The sequence below is a fragment of the Cebidichthys violaceus genome, unplaced genomic scaffold (assembly GCF_023349555.1).
Source record: "Cebidichthys violaceus isolate CVI_PGR_0920_01 unplaced genomic scaffold, fCebVio1.0.p SCAF_20, whole genome shotgun sequence".
NCBI lineage: Eukaryota > Metazoa > Chordata > Actinopteri > Perciformes > Stichaeidae > Cebidichthys > Cebidichthys violaceus.
The window spans coordinates 446713-471720 of record NW_027176373.1 but is presented as its reverse complement, the minus strand read 5'-3'; the positions used below and the strand labels follow the sequence as shown (position 1 = coordinate 471720).

Below are 25008 nucleotides of genomic sequence, written 5' to 3'. Positions count from 1 at the left end.
AGAGATAAGACAGTTGCTAGGGTTTCTCTCCTACTACAGATCTTATATACAGGACTTTTCACGCCTGGCAAAGCCATTGTATGACCTGTTAGCAGCTCCTCCAAGTGGCACAGATCCTCCTCCTAATACCAAAGTCCTCAAAAGAAAAACAACGCAGAAAAGAGGGAAACAGGGACAGTTGCCTAGTGGGACACATGTGACATGGACTGAGGAACACCGCCAAGTAGTGTGTCAGCTAGTCGACAAGCTGTCCAGCCCATCAGTACTCAGTTACCCTGACTTCAACCAACCATTCGTTCTCCACACTGATGCATCACAAGATGGCCTCGGAGCGGTGTTGTACCAGCAGAGGGAAGGCAAGCTGAAGGTAACAGAACACTAACCCCTCCAGAAAAAAATGATCATCTGCATTCTGGTAAATTAGAGTTTCTGGCACTAAAGTGGGCTATTTGTGAGCGCTTTAGGGACTACCTGTTCCATGCTCCTTCCTTTGTTGTGTATACTGACAATAATCCGCTCACATACATACTGTCAACTGCAAACAGGGCAGAGATGGGTAGCCGAGTTAGCGGATTTCAATTTTACTATAAAGTACAGACCAGGTAAAGCAAATGCAGATGCAGATGGCTTGTCTAGAATGCCCATGTATTTTGAGAGGTACATAAGTCAGTGCACAGAGTCAGTCAGTCAGGAAACAGTGAGTGCCACTAGGCAGGGTATCCTGGTGCAGCAGGAGGAGCCAGCACCGTTGTTGAGCTCAGTCTCATTCAGTACCCTTCAAGAACAGGCCGATACAGACAGGTTGGTCAGCACAGTACAGCCAATATCCAAAGACAAAATACGAGATGCACAACAGAAAGACCCGGTAATAGGCAAAGTATTGGACTACAAAATGAAAAATGAAAGGCCTAGTCCCAATGTCCTAAGGAAGGAAAGCCCGGAGCTGAGAAACCTTGTTAGGGAATGGAGTAAACTGGAGATCAAGGCAGATGGAATTTTGCATAGGAGGAGTCAGTCTAGATGTCAGCTAGTACTCCCCAAGATCTACCATCCTCTCGTTCTGAAAGAGCTTCACAAGGAGATGGGTCACTTGGGCACAGAAAGGACAGTTAATCTGATCAGAGACCGTTTCTTTTGGCCAAAAATGCAGCATGACGTGGAACACTTTGTGACGAATATGTGTGAATGCCTCAAGAAGAGGAAACCAAACCGAACAACACGAGCTCCGATGATGAGTATTAAAACCACTCACCCATTCGAGTTAGTCTCAGTGGACTTCCTGCACTTGGAAAAGTCTAAAGGGGGGTATGAATATATTCTGGTGGTTATAGACCATTATACACGCTTTGCCCAAGCCTACGCAACTACCAACAAATCAGCAAAAACTGTGGCTGACAAACTATTCAACGATTTTGCTATGAAATTTGGGTGTCCTAGAAAAATCCATCATGACATGGGCAGGGAATTTGAGAACCAGTTGCTGCACCGTTTAAAAGAACTCTGTGGTATCAAGGGATCACACACCACTCCTTATCACCCACAAGGAAACGGACAGACTGAAAGATTCAACAGAACACTTCTCTCCATGTTAAGAACACTGACAGAGGAACAGAAAACGGACTGGAGAAGCTATCTTCCTAAAGTCCTGCATGCTTACAATTGCACCTCGAGTGATGCAACAGGCTACTCTCCATTCTTCTTGTTATTTGGCAGGACACCCCGGCTTCCAGTGGACATCCTTTTTGGAATAGAAAGGGAGGACCAGCCAGGCTCATATCAGGCCTATGTGGAGAAATGGAGAAAGAGGATGACAGAGGCCTATGAGATAGCGTCTAAACATGCAGGCAGATCAGCCGACAGAGGAAAAAAACAATATGACAAAAGAATCTATGGTCCAGAGTTACAAGTGGGCAGCCGAGTTCTGGTGAGGAATACGACAGAGAGAGGAGGGCCTGGCAAACTCCGCTCATACTGGGAGGATGATGTCTACATCATCAGAGGACGTAAAGGGGATGACAGTCCAGTGTTTGAGGTCCAATCTGAGAGTGGGAAAAGTAGGACAAAAGTCCTCCACAGAAATCTGTTGTTGCCATGTGACTTCCTGCCTGTAGCTGAAAACACAAAACCAAAAACACTCCAAAACACAGAGCAAGTAAGGACAAGAAACAATAATAGAATTGATCAGGGACTCAGAACACAGCACATCTAGCAAACAGACACTGATGAAGAATCAGAGGAGGAGTTTCCCACAGGAGTACTCTCTTGGTCATCCACAGAACAGCAAGATCCACTTGCACTGAATCCGACAGCACCGGAATTCTATCCTCAGGACACATCTGATGTGTCAGACAGACACCACTCACTCCATGGAGCTCATGAGGAACAGGATGAAAACCCAGCTGCTGACAGGGCAGAACTGGATGTTATGGACAACAAGGATGACATTGGGAATCCAGGAGAAAGTGTGGACTCTGACATTGAGATGCTGGAGGAAACAGAACAGATAGCTGGATATCCCAAAAGAGAAAGGAGACGACCACAGACACTGACATACGACAAACTTGGTCAGCCTACTTTCACACAGAGAACAGTGTCCACCAGAGAAATAGCTGTGAACAGCTACTGGCGGCCTTGGTAGTGGAAATAAACTGATAAAGTTCATTGACTGAGAGAAAGAGACTCCTACCATTTGAAACTATACATACAGTGGCTGTTGGCCTGGGAAGAGCAGAGCACACAATCTGTTGGCCGAAGTGTGTCAGAGCGTTTGAGTATGAAGTGGGTATGAGGACTGTCAGAGAGAGAAACCCACCCAGGTACAAGGACTAATAGAATGGTAGTAATGTGGAATGGGGGTAATGGGTATGTAAAGTGACAAAGTCAGGGGCAGTCATGATCGCAGTGCACGGTGGTTATGGTGCCAAAGGAAAAAGTGTCATACTCTTTATGTTAAAGAACATGTTGCCCAATCATTGTAATACCATTCTATGTATGTAGGGGTAAAAACAAACACAAAAGGTTACCAGTGTAGTTAAATGTCGAGACGACATTTGTTCAAGTGGGGGAGAGTGTGAGATAAATGGATTTTTGATTAACTAATTGTAGATTATTGTAATGTGTGTTATAGTTAAAACGGCCAGCAGGTGTCGCCAGCTCACCACTAGGGGGGTTGTCTGTGCATGGTATTCACGCTTCCTTGCAAAGTTTCGCAGAAGAAGAACAGCAAGCGAAGAGAAACGTAGAAAACAGACACCCTCAATAAAACATTTGTTTGAACTATATTCAAGGTGAGATTTCGAATTTTAAATGCACACATTGTTTAGAGCAACTGTTACGCTTGTTAGCTAAGGCGAGTATTAGATTGTAAGTCGTTTGATAGAAAACTGTTGATAGGGCCGTTATTAGCATTAGCCTAACAAGCTAACCCGTTGGCGAATATGACCGCATGGTTATTTTAGTATTGTTGTCTAGTTTGTACATTTGCAAAGTTTCGCAGAAGAAGAACAGCAAGCGAAGAGTAACGTAGAAAACAGACACCCTCAATACAACATTTGTTTGAACTATATTCAAGGTGTCTGCTGCCGTTCTTTGGTGCGCCCGTCATCCACTGACGGGAGGGCAACACAAACCTATCTGTCATGTTTGTTAAATTCTCAGTAGGATAACTAAATGATAACTAAATAACTAAATGAGAAGCTGGTCTTGGCCCACCTCCGACCGCAGGTGAAATCATCACTGGACCCTCTGAAATTTGCATGCCAGCCTCATGTGGGAGTGGACGACGCCATCATCTACCTGCTGCAGCGAGCTCAGTCGCACCTGGATGGAACCGGTGGCTCTGTGGGAATCACTGTCTTTGACTTCTCCAGTGCATTCAACACCATCCAACCAGTGCTACTGAGTGAGAAGCTGCGGGAGGTGGGGGTTAACGCGTCCACCGTCTCCTGGATCACTGACTACCTCACAGGCAGGCCACAGTTTGTCCGACTGGGCCGTGTGCTGTCTGATACGGTGGTCAGTGATACTGGAGCCCCACAGGGAACTGTTCTGTCTCCCTTCCTGTTCACCTTATGCACCACTGACTTCCAATACAACACGGGGTCATGCCATCTGCAGAAGTTCTCTGATGACTGCAGTGGTCGGGTATATAAGGGACGGACGGGAGGAGGAGTACAGGGCAGTAGTGGATGACTTTGTGGAGTGGGCCGGTAGAAATCACCTGCTTTTGAACGTGGCCAAGACCAGAGAGATGGTGGTCGACTTCGGGAGGAGGACGACGGCTCCACAGCCGCTGAGAGTTCTGGGAGAGGATGTGGACATGGTGGAGGAGTACAAGTACCTGGGTGTCTCCATCGACAACAGACTGAACTGGAAGGCCAACATCAACGCTGTGTACAAGAAGGGGATGAGTCGACTCTTTTTCTTGAGGAAACTTGAATCCTTCAACGTGTGCAGCAAGATGTTGGAGATGTTCTATCAGTCTGTTGTGGCCAGTGCACTTCACTTTGCTGTAGTCTGCTGGGGGAGCAGCATTGGAGCCGGAGACACCAACAGACTTAATAAACTGATTAAGAAGGCCGTCTCCATCATCGGCTGCAAACCGGACAGTCTGGAACAGGTGGTGGAGAGGAGGACACTGAAGAAACTATTATCCATATTGGATAACCAGGACCACCCTCTCCACCACCTACTGCAGGGACAGCGGAGCACTTTCTCCAACAGACTGATCCAGCTCCGCTGTCATAAGGACAGGTACAGGAGAACATTCCCGCCAACTGCTATAAGACTGTATAACAAATCACCTCGGGACAAATCTTTCACTGTTGGTTAAACCTTTGCACTACTGTTTATTTAGTTGATTTAATATTATTCTGTTATTCAATTTCATTGTGTATATAGTGTGCATTCTTTATCTAATATCTTTACTCTGTTATTATAATTGTATATATTGTGTATTGACATGTGCATTTTTTATATTATATTAAGATGTTTACTGTAACCTATTGCTGCTCTGTAACCTATTGCTGCTTGCAACAAAATAATTTCCCCTCGTGGGATCAATAAAGTTACTATCTATCTATCTATCTATCTATCTATCTATCTATCTATCTATCTTATTATACATATTCCAAACAAACCAACTTTAAAAAATCTAAAAGAAAATTATTTAAATGAATCATTTCTTTTTTGTTTTTTTGGGTCAGACACATTTGCAACGCTGAGTACCTTGTACTATGTGTGGTATTTGTTATAAATGTACGTTTGTACATAGAGGGTGATAAGAATGTGTACCTGGAGGGACTTAGGACCCAGGGGAATGTAGGTGAAGCATGGAACGTGGAGGGAGTCTGTACCGGGGCAGTAACGTGCATGTGAAGTTATGCCTATAAAGAGATAAGAGCAGTTTGTTCTCACGTGCTTATATGCTTATTTAAGAACACGACAATATGTATTTTGATATTGTCACGTTTGATCCTGTAACGAGACGTGTCACCCGGGGGGGGGGGGGGGCAGGAAGAGACGCCACACAAACAGCTGTTCACTGCTCGCTGACCGGTTCTTGTGTTAAAAATGTCCGCTTAATAATAATAAAAAACTGCGTTAATGCGCGATAAAATAATTGTCGGCCTTACTTAATTAATGCGTTAATGCGATAATAACAGGTTAACTTGTCCAGCACTATTTTAAATACTTCTCCATAACTTTCGCTACAGGCTAGCGGCTAGCTGAGTGTCTTCTTCTGCTTATTGGAGCTTGTTAAACAACTGACTGACGCATTACCGCCACCAAGTGGTGGGAAACCATATATAAAGGAATTGCCTTTCTTTTTATAATCCCCAAACATGTAAATAGAACAACTTGTGGCAGGTTTTCTCTATCAACACAATGTTCTTACCTTTTTTTTTGTCTCTTAAAATGATTTCATTCACAGAGCTTCACTGAGAGGAGGAGCAACTGTGAAAGAGGAGAGCTGCAGAGTCACTTTTCCTGAAGTGAAAGTGAAAGTTAGTGTGAGCGACAGCAGAGCTGCAGTCGGGACAAGTCTCTCCGTTTCTCTCTAAAGAAACATTCAACTGAATCCAGCAGCTTCTTCTCAACAACACAACAGAGTCTCTGACAAACTGTGGTGAGTACACTGTTCTACAGAGAAACTCAACATTTGGTCAAAAGTGAGTTCAAACCAGGATCCATAACAAAGAAAGTAACAGCAGATAAACTAGGCCTGCTAAAGGCTAACTAGCCTAGCTGTTACTGCATTTTGATTTAATGTGTGATGTGACAGTAATGGAGGATCACTCTGTGTGTTTAAATTCTATGTTGTGATCACCTTTCTAAAGTACTAAACCCTCTTCTGTAGTAGGTCCTCTACAGTAGGTGTCTCCAGGACACATTCTACCATGATGACACACACAGAGACCCACAATGTGAAGACAGTACCTGACACACTCTGTTGCTGCTAAAGATGTGATAACAGTTTTGTTTGGGGGGTGACCGTGGTTAAGTGGAGAGCAGGGCCGTCTTTCAATCAGAGGTTCGATCCCCGGCTCCTGCTCCACTAGTCTCATGTCAATGTGTCCTTGAGCAAGACACTTAACCCCAAAAATTGCTCCCGTAGCTGTACCTATGGTGTGTAGATAGATACTGAAATGTAAGTCGCTTTGGATAAAAGCGTCTGCTAAATTACTGTAATGTAATGTTTTCTACACTTGTTGTCCTCAGAGTGTAGATATGTCTGCTGCCAACTGTCTGCTGACTGAAGATCAGTTTCTGTGCTCCATCTGTCTGGATGTGTTCACTGATCCAGTCTTCATACCATGTGGACACAACTTCTGTAAAACCTGCATCACTCAACACTGGAACGTTAGTGTCCAGACTCAGTGTCCAAACTGTAAAGAGGCGTTCAACTCTAGACCTGAGCTGCGGGTCAATACTTTGATCTCTGAGATGGCTGCTCAGTTCAGACAGTCAGCTCAACAGAAAGCCAGCAGCAGCAGCTCAGAGCAACAAGCTGCCAAACCAGGAGAAGTTCCCTGTGACGTCTGCACTGGAACCAAACTGAAGGCTCTGAAGTCCTGCCTGGTGTGTCTGGACTCCTACTGTGAGACTCACCTGGAGCCTCATCTGACAAGATCAGGTCTGAAAAGACATCAGCTGATCGACCCTGTGGAGAACCTGGAAGGCAGGATGTGTACGGAGCACGATAAACTGCTGGAGCTGTTCTGTAAGACCGACCAGATGTGTGTCTGCATGCTCTGCACTTATTCAGACCACAAGAACCATGATGTTGTCCCTCTGAAAAAAGAATATGAAGGAAAGAAAGCTGAGCTGGGGAAGACTGAGACTGAATTCCAGCAGATGATCCAGAAGAGACGACTGAAGATTGATGAGATCAAACACTCGGTGGAACTCAGTGAGGAAGATGCAGACAGAGAGATAGCAGAAGGTGTTCAGGTCTTCACCGCTCTGAAGGAGTCTGTTGAGAGAAGCCAGGCCGAGCTCATCGACACGATCAAAGAGAAGCAGAGAAAGACAGAGAAACAAGCTGAAGGCTTCATCAAAGAGCTGGAACAGGAAATCTGTGAGCTGAAGAAGAGAATCACTGAGGTAGAGCAGCTCTCCTGCTCTGAAGACCACCTCCACCTCCTCCAGAGCCTCAGGACCCTGAACACTGCTCCACCCACCAAGAACTGGACAGGAGTCAGAGTCAGTCCACCTTCATATGAGGGGACTGTGGTGAGAGCTGTGAATCAGCTGGAGAAGACGATCAGTGAACAGATGAAGAAGCTGCTCACTGAGGCTGAGCTGAAGAGGGTCCAGCAGTCTGCAGTGGATGTGACTCTTGATCCTGATACAGCACAGCCTGAACTCATCCTGTCTGATGATGGAAAACAAGTTAAACATGGTGATGTAAGGAAGAATCTACCAGACAATTCAAAGAGATTTAATTCTTGTGTTAGTGTTTTAGCAAAGCAGAGTTTCAATTCAGGAAGATTTTACTACGAGGTTCAGGTTGAAGGGAAGACTGAGTGGGATTCAGGAGTGGCCAGAGAGTCGATCAACAGGAAGGGAATCATCACACCGACTCCTCAGAAAGGTTACTGGACGATATGTTTGAAGAATGAGAATGAGTACAAAGCTTTTGCTGACCCTCAAGTCCGTCTCTCTCTGAAGTCTCGGCCTCAGAAGGTGGGGGTGTTTGTGGATCATGAGGAGGGTCTGGTCTCCTTCTATGACGTTAAGTCTACAGCTCTTATCTACTCTTTTACTGGCTGCTGCTTCACTGAGAAGCTCTACCCATTCTTTAGTCCTGGTCTTAATAATGGTGGTAAAAACTCTGCTCCTCTGATCATCTCTCCTGTCAATCACTGAGTAGAACAAACACTTGATCTTCTACAGAGAAACTCTTTCATTTAATGTAACAAATCTATATTATTGGTGATTTACGGTGTATACTTTATTGATTCTTCACATTATGATGAATGGTTCTTTCTATTTGTCTGTAAATGTCTTTCTACTACTCCAACACACTGATATTAATAACTGCATAACCTGCCTTCAAGTCTGTTGAACATCACAAACAATGTACTCAGGAATAAGAAGCGTTTACACATTCCTTAAATATCTGGGTGTCAAATGACAATGTTTAATGTCTGATTATTGTATCTATAATACATTATGAATACTGGATCAAATTATTGGAGAAAGTCATGAAACACTTATTGTTTAGTTTAAAAAAAGGTGTTTAAGGGTTTTATTTTGTATTATTCTTGAATTAACAGAAGCATCAAGGGTCTCTGTCTGGTATGTTTTTAGGGGTCAATAAAAGATGAATTATTTACTCATATTTGTAGAAAATGAATCAACAAAATGTAATAATAAAATATTCAGCTGCTGTGACCAGAGAAGAGAAGTTTACTATTGTGTTATTTGTATTTCATACAGTCGTCCTCTCTGCAGACTGTTTTATAGCCTGAACAAAGTGAACAAATCCTCAACACAATAAAAACAAAGAAACTCTGAACTGGATTTGTCTTTTGTCTTTTACATTTAGTCAAGGACTGTAATTAAGTACAATTTTGAGATACTTTATTGTGTATTTCCACTACTTTTTACTGTACTACATCTCAGAGGTACATATTTTATTTCATACTGTACTACATCTGAGGTAAATATTTCACTGTACTACATCTCAGAGGTAAAGACTTTTTTATGAGATTTGTTACGACATACTATACTATGACTTTTTCAACATTCTACACTGACTTTTTATTTACCAACATAGTATACTATGACTTCTTTCATGACCTTTGACATACTTGTTGACTCTTTTATGCTTTTTTTTAAACAACCATTTTTAAAGTTTATAAATATTAATAGTTTCCAAACCATCTGAGGTCAGTATAGTATCACTGTTTTTATAATCTTCTGCCAATTATACAATTGTCACTTTTGCATCTTTTGTACGTAAAACTGAACACAATAAATACATTTTTTTTTTTTATTCAAGTTCAGTGTTAAGTGAACCCAGAATTCAGCACACAGACTCAGATTAAAAGCTTTATTGCAAAACTTGGTTTCCAGAATTGAGATAATGGCAGACGGGCAAGACCGCGGGTGAACGTTCCTGAACGTTCCTGGGCCGATCTGGTGGATGAACAGATGAGAACGGGGAGCTGTGTTTGACGGCTGAGAGAGTGAACGGGCAGGAAGGACATCGGGAATCCAGAAGAGCTGACGGGGAGGTGGAGATCTGAGCACAAGGAAACACGATGATTAACTGAGGGAGACCACGGAAGAACAAGGAAGGTCTAGATGAGACGTGATAGTATAGAATATCAAATAATGACAGTAAAAAATCAGGTAAAGTGTGTCGGAAAAACTCCTGAAAAGCCATAGTGTGTATATATAGTATGTCAAAAAATCCCATAGGAAAGACATTGTACAAAAATGTAAAAAAGTCATCGAAAATGCATAGTATTTAATGCGGAAAAAGTCATTAAAATGTGTATATGTATGAATATGTAAACAAAAGTCATAGCATAGTTTGTTGAAAATAAGCCAAAGTATAACGTGTCAGAAAAGTCCAAACAAGTCATGAAATATTCATAGTATAGGATGTTGAAAAAGTCACAGCATGTCAAAAAACATCACAGTATACCATTAAAAAAAAAATCATAGTATGACATGAACTAGTCGTACATCATAAAAAGTCCAGTCCAGTAAGTCATGATAAAAAAGTACTTTTCTTCGGAGTGATCGACCTGTTTTGAACTTGCTGTATGTTCCGTTGTCCAGCGGGATCTTGCTGCTCGAGCAGAAAGCCAGTCGTCTCTCTCGCCACCTAGGAGCAAACGCAACGTTTAGTCTCCTTATTCAGATCGGACCACCTTTCCTCCACTACATTTACAGTTTACAGTGATACTGGTTGTCTAGATTTGTATTGTCCTTCATTAAACTACCCAACAGTTTACAAAAGGTGCAGCTGAAAGTTGGTTAATCGCTTGACAGAAAATTAACTGGCAACTATTTTGAAAATTGTCCTTTTTCATGTACACGTTTGCTGCTTTTCCTTTTAATAATGTTAAAAATACGAATGTATTGGAAACAACGTTGAGGTTCAACTAAAACACTGACTGTGTCACTTTGGGCTCTGAGTATTTGTGACCAACATTTCTCACCGTTTACTAATAATCAGCAGATTAAACCATAATGAAAAGAATCAGTTTACAGTCACAATTGGACATTTATATATTTTTAATACTTTAACTGAAGTAAGATTTTCAATGCAGGACTTGTACTTGTAGTATTTTCTCAGTGTGGTGTTTGTAGTTTTTAACTGTCAGATTCACCAGTGAAAGATGAAGATGATGAAGATGAGCACGAGGGACACCAGGTCAGTGAGAATCCACATCAGGTTGTACTCGTCTGGACTCTGAGAGACACACAGAAATACAAAACACAAGGAAGGCAGTATTTCCCACGTAGAGAAACTGGTGTCTTAATCTGATAAGTATGTATTTGTGAGCCTGCATGTCCATATATGTTCATGTTCTATAGCCTCAATTCACACAGGACTAACAATAGGCTTTATGGTTATTTAATGTAGATTATTTACTGAATTATCAGTAGAATCCCTGTATTGCAATAGAAGATTTTGGCCTCATCGCCCTGGAGCAGGTATTTTAAATGTGTACTTGAGTGCAGTACTTGTGTGCATGTATCTGTGTAAGTGTTACCATGAGGAAGAGAGGCGAGCTCATGTTGCTGAGGAGCTGTGGAGCGTTGGTGGTGACCGACTGGACTCCAGCACACCAGGCCAGAGAGAAGAGCCACGGCTGGCTGATCACATACAGGTTGGTAGTGATGTTTGCTGCAGCGTACTCACTGCACACAGGTGAGGAGAGGAGTCATGATGCGTTACGAAACACCTGGGAGGAGGGAGGGTGTGTGTGTGTGTGTGTGTGTGTGTGTGTGTGTGTGTGTGTGTGTGTGTGTGTGTGTGTGGGGGGGGGGGGGGGGGACATGGAGCTGTAGTGCAGGTTGAGCGTGACGATGTGGTTGCTCTGGAGCTCCTCTAGAGGGAGCCGACTGCCCGACGTCTGCTGGAGCTCTGGATCGATGTCCTAAACCAGAGAGCGCAGGTCTGAGGGCAGCCACAGCACCTGGTGGATTGACCCAGGGGAATGTAGGTGAAGCATGGAACGTGGAGGGAGTCTGTACCGGGGCAGTAACGTGCATGTGAAGTTATGCTAATAAAGAGATAAGAGCAGTTTGTTCTCACGTGCTTATATGCTTATTTAAAAACACGACAATATGTATTTTGATGTTGTCACGTTTGATCCTGTAACGAGACGTGTCACCCGGGGGGGGGGGGGACGCCGCACAAACACACACACACACACACACACACACACACACACACACACACAAACAGTTGTTCACTGCTCGCTGCCCGGTTCTTGTGTTAAAAATGTCCGCTTAATAATAATAAAAAACTGCGTTAATGCGCGATAAAATAATTGTCGGCCTTACTTAATTAATGCGTTAATGCGATAATAACACGTTAACTTGTCCAGCACTATTTTAAACTATTAACTTAACTATTATTAACTACTTAATAACTTTCGCTACAGGCTAGCGGCTAGCTGAGTGTCTTCTTCTGCTTATTGGAGCTTGTTAAACAACTGACTGACGCATTACCGCCACCAAGTGGTGGGAAGCTATATTGTAACTGAGCGTCTCATGAATAACAGTAATATCTCTGGTGTCTTCAATTGATAACCGAAAAATACGTGATATTGTGGTAAATCTTCTAGTTGATTATATTAGTTCTATAGAATTGTGTTTGGAGTTTGTAAAAATGGTTGACATGATAGTTTTGCCCAGACTTTTTTTTCAATCTGGTATATAACATGCTCTGGATAAATGCATTTTTTTCTTCTAGTATATGCTACTCGTCTGAGCCCTCGAGCTCCCGAATTCGGGGCGTCGTGCCGAACAGGTTTTAATAGGCTACCTGTTGGGATGTACTGGTTGATATTATTGTGCATACACTGTAAAAACTAACTAGCAATCGTTGATCTCATACATGTTTTCAAATGAACCTGACTCAGAAACAAAGCTTTGTCATATTCAACTAACGAAAACGTGCCTGATCAGTAAACTCATCTTTATCGTTGCCCTAATAAGTCATTTCAAAACGGGTTAACAAGCATTTCTGAATGGAGCCTTATTTTTCTTGATGAAATCCGCGTAACGACCGTTGCGCATGTGTGTTGCTGTCATGTACGGGGTATTTACGGGTCTAAGTCGGTGCTGAAAGCGATGAGGAACGTGGTGGTCGGACATCTTGTGGACAGAAAGTCTAACTGCGTGGGACCGAAGTTGGACATTATCGAACTATTTGTCGACCTGAAGTTTCCCAAGTTAGGTAAGTGTGTTTTTTACTAGACAACCAATGTGATCAGTAATGTGCACTGACCTATTTCAACCTACAGATTAATTCAATGAGTTCAACTAACTTAACTAGCTACCACATGTAGCTTTGTTAGCTACGTTATTAACTGTGTAGAATGCTGTGTCAGCCCCGCTTAACCGGTATAATCGTGATGTTTACGGCTACATGCAGCATTTACTGCTTCGGCAATGCGCCAGCGCTATAGTGGACACTTGAATTGTAGTTGTTTAACAAAGGCCAGTTTTTCCCGGTGCTGTGGAATCCTGTTTACCCGGCTAAACACGGTCCAATATGGCGGTTACGTTCACGTACAAGCCAGTCATAACATTTTACACAGACAGCCTCTTTACGGCGGTAATATATGTAACGTTATGTATGTTTTGTGTCTAACATGGGGACATGAGATGGGTAATATCATTCCGTTTGGGCGGCAGCGGAGGTAACGTTAGTAACATGTTGAATCAACGTCTGTTCAAAGGAGGGTTGTCACTGTTGGCGCATTTGAACTGATAAAGCTTTGTTGATTCTCGCGCTTGCCACCGTAGATCGCGTGTGAGCTTCGAGCAAGAACGGAGGCGTTCATACTGTATGTGCTGTGCTGTGCGTTATTCTCTGAAACACCAGAGTAGTACAAATATAATGAACTGTGAGGAATCAAAAAGACAACGAGTGTAGCTCATAGATACGCCCATAGACTGTAGGTGTAACCGGGGCAAAAAGCCATAAACCAACCTCCACTATAGAGGATGAATTGTAATTATCTGTAATCTCATATCTCTCATTCATGGGCTACATTACCTTTTGTACAAGCTCTGTAAACATACAAGTTAAGAAACACAGGTTTAATATCCTAAACAATGTGATTTGGCTGTCAAAATATATACTCAAATTATGATTTTTCTAAAGCATCCATAAAGGAATTGCCTTTCTTTTTATAATCCCCAAACATGTAAATAGAACAACTTGTGGCAGGTTTTCTCTATCAACACAATGTTCTTACCTTTTTTTTCGTCTCTTAAAATGATTTGATATGATATAAAATGTCATTGAACTGTTAGGTGTGTTTGTTTTGTGTTCATTAAGACAATTATAAATCACTGTCACTCAATACTGCAGTGCCATCCTTTCTAGCAGGCATATGTTTTACTGTTAAGTTTCCAGTTGGCTATTTTGCACGTCCTCTTCCCCCTGTATGACAGATTCAACCTGGCCTTTATCTATTCAGTCACATGGATGGGGTAGTTCTGGCTTCAGTGGGATACATGTATGTCTCATATTGATGAGATAAAGCTGTATCATGGTAGTTATTATATATATATGCAGATTACAAGGTCTGCAGCTTAAATGCTTATTGGAAAACTGAATATGTCCTATATGTGTCTCTTTTGTTTCATGGTTCGACGAAATGAAGAAGAAAAAGAAGAACATCACATTGATCCGGCACAAGATGGAGCTGACCTTTTCCCTCAGACGGAGAGAGGTAGTAGAGGGGCAGCCTGTGGTATCAGAGGTCCAGGAGAGATGACCTGCACTTTTGTTCCATTGAGGAGGTAAGACTGTCCTCATTTATTGTCTTATAATGCTTATTGTGGTGTGTGGAGTAATTATACTACATTGACTCTAACTGAATAAATACAGGATCTGCTGTTAGTGGTGGACAGATATAGTGGCAAACTCTACTATACACTGTCCTGTCACTCAACTACAGGCCCTTCCAACAATTATCTGTATGCAAATATATGCTAATTCAGTGTATAGACAGAAATGCAATGTAATGCTGTGGACAGGACAGCAGCACAACTTATTTTAGACATCTAAAGAAATCATTATTAGTGGTTATTAGTAGAATTGGGGGACTGTTGTGACTTTGGTTAATCCACATTAACTATAAAGTGACAGTAAACTAAGTGATCAAGGCAGTGGTAGACCAGCAGCTCCTGTGTTCCGTGAGATAAATGACTGTATTTGTCTACTAGCTTTGAGTAGAGCATTGATAAAGGCTTAATTTCCCCTCCAGTAAGGTCTGTCTGACAGCAGGATAAAGAGCCGAACATATTCTAAATATAGCGTACATTTAAACTGATTAACATTTTCTTTAGGTGTCTAAAATACATCCACAGGAGTACACTGACTATGGAGAAGAACCTCATACAAACACACTTCAAACAATCTGAAATATCCCTTTAAAATGGTGCATGCTTTGAACAAGACTGCTACCCAGTCATTTTATGTACACATGGTATTTCTTTGTTTTGTTATTCTGTTAAGATATCTGAAGAATTCCATCGGCTCACCAGCAAAGACCTCCTGGGGACTTTAAGTGCTTCCCTTGAAAAACATGTGCCTCGCCTACTGAGACTTTACCGGACGAGGAAGGGAGCTTTTGGTCACAAGATGGAAGACCTCCTGGAAAAGCTTGATGAACAGGTGAGTGAAGCGCCTGAGTTTAGTTTTTTATTTAATTCTTAAGCATGATACTTGGGTCTGACCTGAGCTTTATCCTCCTCATTACTATCAATAATGTCATATTTTGTGTAACTTCACTAAGGCACGATACTAATTGTTGTGCTTTTGTGTTTTCCACTGAATACTTCTTAGACATCGGACTTTGTGTCTCAGTGAAAGACAGCAGCACTGAGAGACCTGTCCATTTTTGTCCGGGACGACCCAACAAAGTTCTTCCTTTGTGTTTGGTAAGTGAAATTGTAGTAATTCATCAAAAACATTTTATTCTACATGTCTCATTTAAAATGTCGCTGCGAAAAATCCCTTTGCTTGAACCAGATCCTGTAAAAAACATTAAATTCTGTGTTCCTCAGCGCAATTTAGAAGCCATGATTGATTTCACTGAGACCAACAGTCATGTGACAAAAATACCGTGAAATTTTGACTGAATTGCAGGCTGCTGAACACAGTGCATTTGAGGAGAGGACAAGGTTGTACAAATGTAAATAGTTCAATACAGAACGTTGAGCCTCCATTGTCCCAACTTTTAGAATATGCTCAGAACTATAACTCTTAAGCTAAACGCTAATAACTGTATGCATAATACTTAGTGGAAGATTTTATTTTGATCCCAGTGATGTTTAAAGAATGAGTGAGTTTTCTATGACTCTTTTTTTCTGCCGAGGGGCAACAGTCAACCCTGAACAGGCGGCCATTGTTGGCTGTTCTTTGGCAGAAATACTTCCTTAAAACGAGTCGCAACAAGGTTGGTGGGCAGGCATGGAACAATATGAAGATTTCATGTCATGATTATTCTGGCCAAAATATTCACGATAATAACATAATCTAACTTTTTGTTAAGGAACGAATATTTTTATTCCATCAGAGATGGGACACATTTTTTAAGTGGATGTTCTTTTCGGTAAAAAACAATCAAACAATCTTAAATAAGGTAATCATACATCATAAGACACTCCTGCATAAAGAAGACAAATTAGTGCGTCTGTGATTTCTGATGTGATAATTTGTGTATTTCTTTTAAAATCAGGCTCTATTTTTCACTCCTCCACCATGACACCAAGCTAGACAGCTCTTTCAGATCACTCATGAGGATATTCACCATCAACTTATTGTGAGTGTTTTATTCAGGATCCACGATAAAATCCTCTACTGTACGGTGGGTGATAGCAACTGTGCTGTTGAGTCACAACTTTAACATTTCTTTTTAAAACGTCCACAAGCCGAATGGCAAGAGTCAGTAGAATGGTGCTAAAGTTAGAATGAATAGAAATGTGTTTTGTCTTTAAATGTCCCTCAGCACTCAATCCTGCATGTGTTGCTTTTCCTCAGGACACTGACCATGAAGAAAGAGAACTCAGAGGTGTGTCTGTTGCCATCATTGAAGACGATGATGCTGCCGTATCACCAAATGTGTGATGCTCGCAGCGCATACGCTCTCTGAAAACAAAGCTTTTGCTCTAAATGTGATGGGGATCCAGACCTAAAGCTTTGGGTTTTTTTTCCTGTTTGAGTGCAAAGCTGTTCGTTCTCATGTTTAACCATTTAAGTCTCCTTCGCCTCAGATTCACAGAATTTGTAAAAATATCAGTTGCCAGTTCACAACAGGGACAAATCCAGTGTTTAACTATTCATGTTCATTGTCGGTACTCAGGTATAAGTTTTATTTATTTATATATATATATATATACTGTATACAGATACATACACATATATACACGTGTGTGTGTGTGTGTGTGTGTGTGTGTGTGTGTGTGTGTGTGTGTGTGTGTGTGTGTGTGTGTGTGTGTGTGTGTGTGTGTGTGTGTCTCTGTGTATATTCAGGGATATAGTCAAGTGTTTTGCATTGACTATTGTTAACATAGTTGCCGTTCTGAATCCAGAGTCAATCCATTGTTTCCTGAAGGTCAGACTGACCTCATTGAGTTCTTTTAACTCGTGTTCAAAACCTTTTTACCAAGGAGACATCAACAAGGTTTGAGCTAACTTTGAGCTGTGTGCCCTTTAATTATATGTATTAATGTATTTCTTGAGAATTCCTTTAATACAATTACAGCAACATGCATTTTCATTGAGTTATCGAGGAAGATTTCTATCTCACTGAAGCAAGAATTATGTTTATTCAACTAGTACATCTGTGTTTGTTGAAGGCATAAATACTTGGCATTGAAACAATGATTTTATTTTTAACCTCACAGAAATTTCATAATTCTGTGGAATTTTGTGAACTAACTAGAATGCTTTATTTCTTTCTCTTGCATTCCTCTGTGACTATAAAGGAAAAAGAGAATAACTGTTCATCTTATCATACTTGAGTTGATAATGCTTCAGCCTGAGTTTGATAATTGATGAATTGTGTTTCCGAATCGTATTGAATAACTGTGCCTCTTATTAAACGACGCCCAGTTTTGTTTAGTCTAAAGAATAAGATAATTCCAAAAGCCAACAACTTGTTCCCACAGATGACTTTTTGTTTTGTCTTCTCTGTGTCTCTTCCTCCTGACAGGGACCGGGAGTCACTGAGGAGGTGAAGGCTGCTGCTGTTAAATGCTCACCGTGAGGCTCCCCTACCACACTGCGTCTGCTCATATAACTGCTGTTAGTTCAGTGACTGTGTGAACCGCTCACAGGCTTGTTTACCATGGCGTCTAGTCTCACATGTCCGGGTGTCATCTGGGCCCTGCTGTGCGCTGTTGGCTTCTTCATGCCCTACTGGCTGCCGGGGACACCGATGGACAAGCCGGTGTCCTTCGGCACGTTCCGCCGCTGCTCCGACCCGGTGAGGGACGAGGAGAGGCGGGCCACGGTGACGACGGAGCAGTGCGGCCGCTACGCCTCCTTCCTCGGCATCCCCGGCCTGGAGTGGAGGATTGCACGGTGGTGATGGGCGTGGGCTGCGGCCTCCTCCTGCTGGTGGCCCTCACTGCTCTCATGGGCTGCTGCATCTCTGACCTCATCTCACGTACAATCGGCCGCGTCGCCGGCGGCATTCAGTTTGTTGGAGGTGAGTTTATGTTTCTGTGTTTGTGTTCCCTCCCCTAGTGATTCTCATCTGACTGCTGGTGTGCAGAGCCACGGCTCTGGTTGGAATTATGAGGCGATATGGGGGCTATCAAGTTTGGATCTTACAGATCACAAATGTCTTAATGGTTTGCTTTAAATTGTATATATGTTTTTAAGAGCAATTTTTGAGTCATGAATAAGAGCAGAGTATTGATAAGAGTAGCTCCTAGTAGTAATACCACCCTGAAGGTAACTAACCCTACCTGAAGGCCACTGTAGTATTATAGTTTTTTCATCTGGAGAAGAAGACAGAAGTGCAGTATGACATGTGACTGCTGTGGGGAACAGGACACAGTTCAACAGGCCTGTTTCACAAAGCAGGTGAGATGAGAGAAACTGAGTTTTCAGTTTCAGAAAGAGAGGTAACTTAAATTCTGGGTCTGTTACCATGGTAACGAACTCTGAACCTGACCTGTTGCAGTTGAGTTTCTCTCTTTCTCCTCTTACAGAGACAGACACTGTATTGAAGGTTTCCTGTCTGTCAGAATGTAAATCCTGGTTGGATATTAGTGTGTTACTCATTGAAATCTGAAGTTACTGCTTTTAGGAGTTGTCAGTCATTTCTTTACTTGGTGTTTTCGTGCGTCCTTCCCAGCATTTCCAAACCCTTTAGTTTTTGAAGGTTTCAAAGTACGGAGCAGTGTGGACACTAGGCATAAACGTAGTGCCTCAGACTTCCTTTTTAACACACCTTGACAAGAATGGAACAACCTGTTGGCTGTGAAAGGTATTTATGTTGTTGAACTATGGCATGTCTTCCTTTATAAGATGATATTTTTGGTTTTCTTATGAATAAGAGAATCTAATGTTTTTCTATGTAACTTCAAGTATACTGCTGTTAGACCTTACAGAACTGTTAAATTATAACAAGGTGTTGGCATAACTAAAAAAAAAAAAAAGAGCATTTATTTATGATCATTACAACAAACATTGCAACATATTTCATCCTACATTTGTAGGGACAGCGTTTTTACCCGGCAAATGCTTTCAACATAAACTATCAAGACTTTCTTCATTCCCAGAATTCCAAGCAGGAGTCCTGCCACACAGAGGGAAACGCAGGTCCCTGGGCCGTTACACAGCACCTGAAACAAACACAGACAGACAGACAGACAGACAGACATTTCCAGGAAGTGGCAGACTGGTTAAAGGAACAATACTGGGCAATGTGTGTTTGCTATTTTAAAATCATTATCTCTTTAATCCCTGTGTGTCCATTACAGTGATAGATTGCAGACTGATTTGTTTTTCATCAATATACTAGTTTTTCTTGTTTTCTAAGACAAGGAGGTGTGTAAGAACCACTATGCGGTGGTTCGAGCCCTGGTTCCTTCGGTCCACATGTCAAAGTGTCCCTGGACAAGCTACTGGACCCCAAGCTGCTTCGGAAGGCTGTGCCATCGGTGTGTGAATATGTGTGATTGAGCATTAGATTAGATCCTGATCGGTAGGTGGCACCTTGCATGGTAGCCCCTGCATCAGTGAATGAATGGGTGAATGATGGCATGTAGTGTTAAAGTGCTTTGAGTGGTCAGAAGACGAGAAAGGTGCTATATAAATGCAAGTCCATTTACCATTTATGTTTGCCCAGTTGTCTGCACCTGTGTTGGCTTTCTGAGCCACTGTAGAAAACTCACATCCAGGCACTGTCATCTGTCCTCTCCAAAGAACAGTGGAGTCCATGAGGAACATGTTTAGAATGCACACATTTAATACGTTTATGTCTTTTGTAGATACCTCTAAAACAGCAACATTTCTATGGTTTCACTTTTTCAAGCCAGGAAATCACTGGTTGATTCAGAGCCCAGGAGTGTCCATAGATAGAAAAACATATTTAGATGCAACAATTTACAAATTTGTGGGCACGAGATGTAGTACTTGGCCTTAATTCAAGTCAGTTAATTTCCCCTTCTTTTTTTTTTGATAATTTGTGTGCAGGAGATAAGTGTACCTGAAGAGAGCCAGCACAGTGCAGCCCACTGCTCTCTCTTACTGCAGTGATGTCGCTGTCAATCCAAAATGACACGTGGGAGATCCGCTTGTTACATTTTGTGCAACGAGCATCAGACTGCTGTAAGATGACAGAACATCCTGTGTTCATGTGCTCATCAAACATGTCGTTTTGATTCATTATGCTTTCATCCGCGCGTAACCATGGCTGGCTCCACATGTGTCTTTAGAATAGCCTACAGCTAGATGTGTGGCTGCGATGAGCAACATGATTGAAGCGATCAATTCTCTGGGCAATATGGCCGACATCTTAACTATGAAACGTCAACTGTCCAATAGTTTGCCCATCAACTTTGACTGTATTTGAGCACCAAGCATCAATGATGCAAACGGAGCCTCCCTGCATACAGAGTCCTGCGCTCCACCCGTCAAGTGCAGCTTGATCCACAATGAAACCAGGTCTTTGTGTGGCCACTTGTCTCTGGTTGATGGGTTAGCCTGAGTTTTCCTGCAGACTGGGCGGTGGAATAGCAGAGTTAGCTTAGCGTCTGTCTCGGCTCTCCTCCCTCTCGACTCTACTTTCAGTGGCAGCAGGTCTGGCTGGGTGGTCGGCCGTAAGCAGTCATCGTTTCAACGTCTGCTAAGCCGAACCCCACGAATGAATCCAATCCCCACGCTTCCTTCTCCGATGTCGAGTGTATTCTGTCATCAGTGCTCCATTAATAAAGACAACATGACAAAAATGTAGCTCCGTGATTTAAGAGGTGAAAGTAGTGAATGTGATAAGCCGTGATTGTCACAGTAAATGGACTGTACTTGTATCGCGCTTTTCTAGTCTTTCCGACCACTTGACACTACATGTTATCATTCACCCATTCATACTTTCATACATATTCATAGCCAAAAGTGCGTTAACATGCTCCTGATGCACATGGCAGGGCGCCCCTGACTGCGATCTAGCTGCATCGCTACAATAGTCACCACAATAGTTACCACAGCTGAATGAAAAACATCAGACCTGGAGAAAGAATAACTCTTCTCGCCTTTCTTCCTGCTCTTTTAGCGAGGCCAAATGTAAGCATTAAAGCAGAGATGGTTCAACGAGGAGGAAGTGAGTTCAGGGTGGTCTCGTGCATTTCATCTGGAGGGAGACCTGACGCTGACATCGCCTCGGCTTTGAACGGCGACGAAGAGCTGCAGAGAGAGGACAACACGGACTCAGACATGCAGACGAGCTCGGTCGTCCTCCTGCAACAGTGTATGAGGACCGTAATGTCACTCGTGTGTTCGACCGCCCCAGATTTACACACCAAGTGTCACGAGTCACAACACTGCCGTCTGTTTGTGAGTATGAGCAATGTTTCACCTTTTTAAAATAACTCTGCTGATGCTCATGAGGTAGACGTTACAGGAGAACAGAGATGTGCTTTATTGTTCTGCAGATCTGTCTGGAGTTTATTTGGACGCAACGGAGTGGAAAGACGGTGACGAGTTCACAAAGGTGTGTTTGACCTGCAGAGTGAAGCTTCCAAGCCTGGAGGCACCAGAAAAAAAGAACAATACACATTCTTGTGCACATTATGTTATTTCTTTCTTTGCGATATTTCTCTCTGTGACTCACACAAACTCACACAGCTGCTCATCGCCTTCCTGTCCCCTTGTTGTCTTTTTCAGAAGCCCCTCTGCTGAGTGTGTCTCTGGTGAGACGGCAGGACTCTCCTCTCTGGCTGGCAGTGAGTGACTGCAGAGGGGAGGGTGTCGGGGCTGACCTCTCCTGGGTCCTTCCCGAAAAATGCCAAAGGCCAAACATCCCTGCGCTCAGAGCATGAGGGCCGCATTAAAGCCAGGCTGACTCACCAGTTTCCTCTGGTCCTTCATGAGGGGCAGGACCTGACCTGTGTGTATCGGTTTGATCATGGAGCCACAGAGAAAAAGACCATTTACGTCCCCAGATACCGTGAGTTTAGAAACGACGCTCATAACGAGCGCCTGCACACTTCAGTTGCTCCAAAAGTAGTGATTCACACAAATGCATTTGGCTGACTGCTAAACAGACTTTTCTGCAGATGTCTCCTCTGTGAGAGTCCTCTGCAAAGCCACTACGGTGAAACCATCACATGTGTCCTCCTCTACCTACCAGCTGATGAGGATGCAGCTGTACTCACAGTGTACGACTCTAAATGACATGTTCGCCCAATTTATAGGAGCTGTTACACCCAGAGTTCACAATGATCAGCCTGGAGATGTAGCATCATGGACATCACCCAGCATAACTTTGACTTTAAAGTATGAGTTTAAAGAGATTCTATAATCCCATGAACTGTACTGTAGTTTCTTTTGTTTTTTTTGGATCAACTCCACATATTCTGCTACAAATACTCACTAGAAGACCAAATGTGTTTAAATCTGCAAACTAATGTGCAAAGAGGAAATTACTGAGCCTTTTAGCAAACAAATTAAACTTCATATTTTGAGTGTAATTTTGAACATTTCTGTCTAAAGTGTAGGAAGAGATGAAGTGTAAACAGAGGAGGAAGTCAGAAACATGTGAGAGATGGACGAACACATCGTAGGTTAAAATCTTCAGACTGAGCTGTTTAAATGATGTACGTCTAACTTTAATACATTTTAAAAAGTCTGTTTTTTTCCAACAATAAACCAGTTTACTGAACATATTTTCTCCCTGAGGTTTCCTGCCCAAAGCAGCACAACCTCTAACTAAACATGATGAAAGATGCAGCTTCCAGCCGCTTATTCCCTCTTTGAGAAAACTGCCTTTTAAAAAGGAACAAAATTAATCCTGATGTCATGACAATAAATATTATTGCATATTTTTCAATGTTTTAAGATTTTACAGCTGGAAACAAAAGTGTAAAATGAAGGTGTTTACATGTGAGACTAACCGTCTGCTCCATCAGGGTTCTCATGATTGGATTTTGAGCCATTTTATTTCATCTACACTTCGTTTTTATTAACAAAAAAGAGAAACTAGACAAATAAGGAAGTGTCTCTCTGTCCCCGATGTCCCTCGTTTGTTGTCTCTCCTCGATCACCATCTTGAATCCCAGACAAAGTTCCGCATGTTCTGGAACCTGCTCACCACTTCTGCTATTTTCAGGACAACTTTACAACAAATGTGCAAATCAGTGATCCAGACATGTCCTATACATGCACCAAAGAAACCTGCCGTGCCTGTTCTGAATCACTGTGACATATTTGACCCCTTCTTTAACACACGGTTGGCCTCTGCTAGAAGATCTGCCAGGTTGGTTCCCATGAGAGAGAGGCAGAACACGGCGATGTCCACAGAGCCGTCACCAAGCGGGACCTGCAGAGACGATGCGTTACATTAAATTCTTTCTACTGTGGTCTACTTCTTTCTACATTGATTATAACGTCTCACTTTTGTCTGATGTAAGAGATGATGGCGTCCACTGGATTGGCGGGCCGTCTCTGAACCTGCGCCGTGTGTCCTCTGTGGTAGATCCAGAAGGCCTGTGGGTCCCGCTTGAACATGCGCTTCGCCTCGCCGCTGGACGCGGCGTACGAAACCTCACTGATGTATCGGAAACGGGCCGACTCCAGCCGCCGCTCCATGCGGGACCTCAGGGAGGCGGAGCGGTCCTCTTTCGCCTCTTCTTCTGGGACCGCGGGCTCGTCTGTCGTCTCCGCGGGATTCTCCTGCTGGACCGGTTCCTGTCTGCGGAGCAACTTCCGGAGCTTCTCTCTTTTCAGAATCTGTTCTTTGCTCAGCTCGGGTTTCAGTCTTTTCATGGGCCGCTCACCTGCGATCTCCACTTCAGGTACGTCTGCTTTCTGTTTTCATCCATCGGCAGAAGATTCAGTCGCGTCTTTTTCAACTTTGCCACCGACTCGCTGCTTTTCCTCTCCGAGCGTCTGTGTGTCTGTTGTCCCGGATAAGTCTGTGTCCTCTTCTGGCTTTTTCATTTTCTGTGGTTTACTTTGCTTTTCCTTTTTCTTGGCTGGTGTCTGACCGTTGTTGTTGCTACATGAATCTATTTTGACTTCTTCTGTTTTTAAATTGATGAAATGTAAGCCTTTAACCAGTTAATTACTCACCAAATGTGTTGTCTTTCTTCCTCTGTTTTGTTGCAAGTGTCTCCTCATTAACCGTCTGATCCAAGTCTCCATCGTCTCACTGCTCTCCTGTTGTCTCCGCTTGCTTTTTCTTCTTCTTCTTCTTCTTCTTCTTCTTGCCAGGTGATGGGACCACGTCTGCCTCACTGTCGCTGTCCTGCTGATGGTCGTCCTTCTTCCACTCTGGTTCTGACCCGAGTGTCTGCAGGGTCCGCAGCCGGCTCTTCTTTCCAACCAGCTTGGGCTGATCTGGGGATAAATTCAATAATGTAATAAGTCACGTGTGCTTCTTTTTTTATTCAGTTATTTATCTATTTTTTAAAATCCGATTCAACATCAGCAAATGTTTCCCTGCTTGACTTTTTCTTAGAACAGGAAACATTAAAAACTAAAACAAAACAACCTCCAGAGAACCAGCTGTTACATTTCCTGACTGTCATCGGTCCTTTTTAAAGGTTTCACCATCTTCACAACTA

General features: G+C 42.7%; 3 protein-coding genes and 1 pseudogene across 3 annotated transcripts; 2 read left to right on the top strand and 2 right to left on the bottom strand.

The window, feature by feature from the left end:
- Nucleotides 1–3247: 3247 nt before the first annotated feature.
- Nucleotides 3248–9016, top strand: LOC137876854 (E3 ubiquitin-protein ligase TRIM21-like). Its single transcript, XM_068716647.1, has 3 exons — nucleotides 3248–3287; nucleotides 5933–6127; nucleotides 6721–9016. The coding sequence occupies exon 3, from the start codon at nucleotides 6730–6732 to the stop codon at nucleotides 8368–8370; it is 1641 nt and encodes a 546-aa protein (XP_068572748.1). The 5' UTR covers nucleotides 3248–3287; nucleotides 5933–6127; nucleotides 6721–6729; the 3' UTR covers nucleotides 8371–9016.
- Nucleotides 9017–9500: 484 nt separating this feature from the next.
- On the bottom strand, nucleotides 9501–11459 carry LOC137876831 (glycerophosphodiester phosphodiesterase domain-containing protein 4-like). The gene is made up of 4 exons (XM_068716629.1): nucleotides 11238–11459; nucleotides 10851–10933; nucleotides 10263–10342; nucleotides 9501–9751 (listed from the first exon to the last, which is right to left on the bottom strand). The coding sequence occupies exons 1-4, from the start codon at nucleotides 11259–11261 to the stop codon at nucleotides 9546–9548; spliced, it is 393 nt and encodes a 130-aa protein (XP_068572730.1). The 5' UTR covers nucleotides 11262–11459; the 3' UTR covers nucleotides 9501–9545.
- A 1146-nt stretch (nucleotides 11460–12605) lies between these two features.
- LOC137876853 (LHFPL tetraspan subfamily member 6 protein-like) lies at nucleotides 12606–22581 on the top strand (annotated as a pseudogene).
- A 1102-nt stretch (nucleotides 22582–23683) lies between these two features.
- On the bottom strand, nucleotides 23684–24233 carry LOC137876852 (ribosomal RNA-processing protein 8-like). The gene is made up of 2 exons (XM_068716646.1): nucleotides 23838–24233; nucleotides 23684–23762 (listed from the first exon to the last, which is right to left on the bottom strand). The coding sequence occupies exons 1-2, from the start codon at nucleotides 24206–24208 to the stop codon at nucleotides 23684–23686; spliced, it is 450 nt and encodes a 149-aa protein (XP_068572747.1). The 5' UTR covers nucleotides 24209–24233.
- Between the last annotated feature and the right edge of the window lie 775 nt (nucleotides 24234–25008).

Bases quoted from the DNA above. Each gene is read 5' to 3' on its own strand.
- LOC137876854 (XM_068716647.1), top strand. From the start codon at position 6,730: ATGTCTGCTGCCAACTGTCTGCTGACTGAAGATCAGTTTCTGTGCTCC.
- LOC137876831 (XM_068716629.1), bottom strand. From the start codon at position 11,261: ATGAGCTCGCCTCTCTTCCTCATG. The intron at 10,343-10,850 runs GTGAATCTGACA...GTTTGCTCCTAG, and splicing joins ATCATCTTCATCTTTCACTG to GTGGCGAGAGAGACGACTGG. The intron at 9,752-10,262 runs GTCGATCACTCC...CCTTGTGCTCAG, and splicing joins ATACAGCAAGTTCAAAACAG to ATCTCCACCTCCCCGTCAGC.
- LOC137876852 (XM_068716646.1), bottom strand. From the start codon at position 24,208: ATGAAAAGACTGAAACCCGAGCTGAGCAAAGAACAGATTCTGAAAAGA. The intron at 23,763-23,837 runs GTGAGACGTTAT...TCGTCTCTGCAG, and splicing joins ATCTCTTACATCAGACAAAA to GTCCCGCTTGGTGACGGCTC.